Source organism: Ceratina calcarata, unplaced genomic scaffold, assembly GCF_001652005.2.
Source record: "Ceratina calcarata isolate Rehan_Ccalc_2016 unplaced genomic scaffold, ASM165200v1 scaffold47.2, whole genome shotgun sequence".
Lineage (NCBI taxonomy): Eukaryota > Metazoa > Arthropoda > Insecta > Hymenoptera > Apidae > Ceratina > Ceratina calcarata.
Window position 1 is genome coordinate 5,373 of NW_017171128.1, and position 5,610 is coordinate 10,982.

At 38.3% G+C, this 5,610-nt stretch overlaps 1 protein-coding gene across 10 annotated transcripts in view; it reads left to right on the forward strand.

Annotated features, from left to right (window-relative positions):
• Positions 1 to 4,335, forward strand: part of LOC108627401 (putative ankyrin repeat protein RF_0381) — a 7,849-nt gene extending 3,514 nt beyond the window's left edge. For 4 of the 10 annotated variants that reach the window (XM_026815565.1, XM_026815563.1, XM_026815564.1 and 1 more), the window contains 2 exons: positions 1,094 to 2,782; positions 3,442 to 4,335. In XM_026815565.1, coding sequence (XP_026671366.1) covers positions 1,612 to 2,782; positions 3,442 to 4,268 — 1,998 coding nt within the window. In that variant the 5' untranslated portion in view covers positions 1,094 to 1,611 and the 3' untranslated portion in view covers positions 4,269 to 4,335. Of the gene's footprint in view, positions 1 to 6; positions 2,783 to 3,441 lie in introns of those variants that run through there. The other 6 variants (XM_018028614.2, XM_018028609.2, XM_018028613.2 and 3 more) reach the window with 6 other exon arrangements.
• The last annotated feature ends 1,275 nt before the right edge of the window (positions 4,336 to 5,610 follow it).

A 5,610-nucleotide genomic window follows, 5' to 3' on the forward strand; every position in this document is an offset into this window, starting at 1 on the left:
CCAAACATTGAACATTCGTTTTGATAATTATTACATGGTCTATTGAACATTTAGCAATGGAGGAATAACATGCACAATGTGCAAATAGAGCATAATTCTCTATCCTGCCTATTCATCTGTCCTATTTTTCTACCGTGTATAATGAACCATGGTCGGTGAGGCGGCGATTAACTCATGGTGGGAGGCCTGAGACGTTCGCTGCGGCCCCCACCACTTTTCAAGCTGCGCGAAAGGCTCCTAGTCATTCGGGAACTCAAGTATAGATTGTCATTGATTTAATTATCCTCTATATTTAATGTATTAGGTCCGTACATAGATTTCTCAACAGCGTTCCCTTATGGATCCTTCACATTACAGTAACGTAACGTACCGTAAGAAAAATCATATTTGGTTTCCGGCAAAATTTTGGATTTGAAAGATGCCTTCGCCGTAAGAAGCAGTACCATAGCAGAACGTTGAAAGAATAGGGAAACCTTAAACCAAAGAAGAGCCTTAAAGGGATCTGGCGACTTCTTCCACAAACCAACGCTAAAGTATGGGTCCCCCATTCGCTGTGCAGCTTCGAATAGCTGCTAGACTTTTTTACTGCCGACACTATAACATTCAGGTCAATTCGTACGTAACTTTGAAACATCATGAGCCGGGATGTTTTCCCATTAGAGTCACCGTAAAATATCTCAGATACAGCAATACATACTGATGTTTAACAATTTTATTTGATAACTAACTATTACAGTTAGCGACAATGATTCGCTGACAGTTAAAAGCCTTTTGTGGTCCCCGTGCTTGGGTTTCCCTATACCTTCAACTTTCTGCTATGATACTGTTTCTTATGACGGAGGCATCTTCCGAGCTCAAAATTTCGCCAGAAACTACGTTAGATTTTTCTTACGGTACGTTACGTTACAGTAATATGAAAGGTCCACTAATCGACTTCTTAACACACATACAGCTGACACATGCGACGCCGGAACGCTACTTTGCCCTCTCACATCCCACATTTGTACCACCTATTCTAACGAAACAGATTGAAAAATATTAACTGTGCTTTAAGCTACTCGATATAAACTAATGATTTGATTAAAATTTATAGATTATTCCAATTGATATACCGGATGTGCATCAAACATGTCTCAACATAAAATTTTATCGACATCTTGACAAGGCGTATACAGACAGTTAATGACAACTCTCGCTGAGGGGAATCTAAATGCAGGGAAAGAATTTTTGCCAAATCATAGGCCATATTTGATACAGAATTAGAAACTAGGATATTGCTTGGTATGTCATGCTCTTATAAAGAAACGTATAGAGACTGTTAAGCTACTTTTAATAAACCTCATGAAAATCTATAGACGAGAACGATTATCTATCGAAGAAGTACTTCTCTTTGCTTGCAGAAGAGGTAACACACAAATTATTCTTGCATACCAAGTATTTACATAGCTTGTATTTCTAAGTGTTTACGTAGATGCTTCAGACAAATTCGGTCGCATTGCCCTTCAAAATGCAGTCATGAAGAACGACTTAAAAATCATTCAGTTATAACACGTACGGAGCTAGCGTTGATGCTAAATACAACGACGGTTATAGCGCGATTCACGTTCGATTATGGAAGATAATCAGAAAATAGTCAAACTGCTCGTAGAAGACAATGTTAACGTCGATACACTGGACAAGAATGAGCAGAACGTTGCACCCCTTGTCGATAGAGATAAAGAGTATTCCATTGCTGCGGATGAGATCTTAGAATTAGAATATTTTCGTAACAAGAACAAGGAAGACAATCTTAAAAATGCTGTATGTGGAAGCAGAAGAAAATGTAAATATATCGTTGATTCCTTTTTGAAATATGGATTCATTCTTAGTCCGCAGGATGCGAACGACTATCAATTATTAAGCTACGCTGTTGAAAAAGGGTTCTTGAAGGTTGTCGAGGCGTTATTGAAACTCGGTGCTGACGTTAATCAGCTGTACGAAAGCGGAAAATTTAATAAAAGACTGACACTTTTACATATTGCTGCATGGACCAAGCAGAAAGAGATGGCAAGATTATTAATAAATTACAAAGCTGATGTAAATGCGAAAGATGGTACTGACTATGTTCCCATGCATTACGTTGTTCGAAATGACGATTTGAAAATGTCGCGATTACTTCTGAGTAACAATGCCGAGATAAAAGATGAGCCTATATTGTTGTGCATCGCCATTGTAAACAAATGCAAACCAGTTATAGAACTTCTTTTACAATACGGTATCGATATTAATTGTAAAGACCAATTTGGAATGACAGCTTTACATACATGTGTTTATTATTGTGCAAATTACGAAATCCCTAAGCTTATGCTCAACGAACATGCTGAAATTGATTCAAAAACTAATACTGATGTAACGATGCTTGATGAAGGCGTTCGTGAAAGCAACATAGGTATCGTCGATATTCTGTTGAAATATAATGCGGATGTTAATTGCGCAGATGGAAACGGTGCAACACCGCTTCATTACTCTGCGAAGAATGGGACAATGGAAATTTGTAAACTACTCGTGAAGAAAAGTGCTAATGTGGACACGAAACAAAACGATGGATCAACGCCGCTTCATCTTGCTGCTAGGGAAGGTCACATGGACATTATCGAGGTTCTGTTGAATGCGGGTGCCGACATCAATTGTACAGATCTAAATGGTCATACCTCGCTTCATGAATGTGCTAGTCTTCGACGCATAGACGTCGCGAAATTTCTTTTGGATCATAATGCGGATATTAATTCGAAGAGTGTACAGGGTGACACACCGCTTCATTTATCTGCGATCAACTATAACGACGACATGTGCAAGTTACTCATATCGAATGGTGCCGATGTAAACAGCCAGGGAAACGATGGATCAACGCCGCTTCATCGTGCTGTTAAAAAAGGTGTCGTAAGTATCATCGAGATTCTGGTGAACTTTGGTGCTGATGTCCATTGCAGAGATCAATGTGGCAATACCGCGCTTCACCTTGCTTCAAAAAGAGGAGAATACGATGCCGTTTTGACTCTAATAAGACACGGTTCTGATATTAACATTCTTAACAAACAAAATTATACACCGTTACATTTCGCTCTATTTCTCAATAATAAAACAATTACCATTTTTGTAGAACACATAATAAAAATGATGACCGCTAACTTATACCTAAATCCTGTAATTATGTCTACATTTAATACTATCTATAATCCAGATACGATACAGTTAGAGGAGAAATGTAAGGAAGAGTTGGAGCGAATGACAAAAGCGAAAATTATAAACAACATTTCTCTTCGTGATATTCTAACTAAGAACAGAAGTCAGTTACTGCAGTATGTGAGGAACAAAGACATCATGCAGTATTTAAAACTAAATAATTACGAAGTAAAGTTTCCCCTTTATGCTAGTATCATAAACAATCGATTCANGTACAGGGTGACACACCGCTTCATTTATCTGCGATCAACTATAACGACGACATGTGCAAGTTACTCATATCGAATGGTGCCGATGTAAGCAGCCAGGGAAACGATGGATCAACGCCGCTTCATCGTGCTGTTAAAAAAGGTGTCGTAAGTATCATCGAGATTCTGGTGAACTTTGGTGCTGATGTCCATTGCAGAGATCAATGTGGCAATACCGCGCTTCACCTTGCTTCAAAAAGAGGAGAATACGATGCCGTTTTGACTCTAATAAGACACGGTTCTGATATTAACATTCTTAACAAACAAAATTATACACCGTTACATTTCGCTCTATTTCTCAATAATAAAACAATTACCATCTTTGTAGAACACATAATAAAAATGATGACCGCTAACTTATACCTAAATCCTGTAATTATGTCTGCATTTAATACTATCTATAATCCAGATACGATACAGTTCGAGGAGAAATGTAAGGAAGAGTTGGAGAGAATGACAAAAGCGAAAATTATAAACAACATTTCTCTTCGTGATATTCTAACTAAGAACAGAAGTCAGTTACTGCAGTATGTGAGGAACAAAGACATCATGCAGTATTTAAAACTAAATAATTACGCAGTAAAGTTTCCCCTTTATGCTAGTATCATAAACAATCGATTCATATCTGGTGTTGAAAGAATAAAGTTATTAGATGAGGGCGTTCGAGTATCCCACGATTTCTTCCGTGCTTTTTTGGTTAATAGGGCCTTACCTTATATTTGTATCGAACATATATTTGGCTACCTAAGTAATCATGATCTAAAGATTCTGATAGACGTTTGTACATATGTTAATTAGAGTTAAGAAATCTGAAACTTTGGAATACTTAACTAATGATCCTAATAAATAGTTATTCTCTACTTTGTCTACTAGTTACTAAGTTTCTATCCTTTGTTAATGTAGATGTAGTAATTAGTGTTAGAACCAATTCAATTTAAGACGATGAAGCACGTGTATACGAGACATTGTTGAATGCAGAAAGGATTTTTAATTAAATATGAGAAACAGCTCTACCTGATCCGTGATTCTGATTGTCTAATTTCTAAGAAAAAGTTTTCCAAAGCTGAGCTTCATACCGTTCAAAACGAATATCGTACTTCAACCAGTGACAGAGCTACACTCTTCCGAATTTCATTTTTGTATTTTCTGGATCTCAATAATTATTGAGCCCAGCAAAAAATTATTCATACAGAATTTGTAGATAAAGTTGTGGGACTCTAGTGCTTTACTAAACTGCAAGTGTAAATTCCTGCTCTTGGAACGTCCAAGCGTTCTGCTTCCGAGAGACTTGTATCATTGCAACAGACGACTTAAGAAAACTTAATTGAATTCATCTTTCAACTAGTAATTTGAACAATATGTATTCGAATCTGAGCAATAAGCCTTTTAAATTAAACAGTAATGAACTATTATTATCTGAACATGAATTGTTGATAAGTTTTAAAATACATCTGTTCGCGATTAAGGGTATACAGGAGTCAAACTAGTACCCCTGGCGGAAAAATGGATAGAAAAAAAATTTCTCTCCAAAAATNTACGTCTTGCCAAACCGGCGATTCACTACGTCTTAATTCGCGAGTCGAACTACTTTTTCGCGATGTTCGCACCGTGACAATCCGTCGTTGACTCAGGCGGAATCGACGTTCTAACGCTCGGACACCGACCTCGGCGCGTAGCGTAGAAGAGTCGCGCCGATCCGCTCTCTCACTCGCTCTTATTCCTTTTCCCACTCTGCATATCCAAATTTGAATTCTACGATCCGTTACCGGTCGGGCATTGACTTCGATCGCGGGAAGGCAACGATTCTCCGTGCTGTTTTTTGCCGCGCAATCCAGCGCGTGTCGCGATAAACACTCGCTCCGGAGGTCGTCGAACACCGATATGTTATTGTTCTCGCGGTTAGCTCGATTTCTACCTTCGGCGAAAAACCCCCAATCCGAAGGCCGTGCTAATGACCGAACCGCGAATCGAATTTACGAAATTAATATTCGATTTTTGAACAGTTTGGATTGCAAAATAGTTCCTCGATTATCGCGCTGGTATCGCGTAGCAGAGCCGTCCTTGGGAGTTACTAGGCCTCGTATCAATATTTATTGGCACTTTTCAGACACAATTACAAAAGAAATGTATCGTGAGCTAG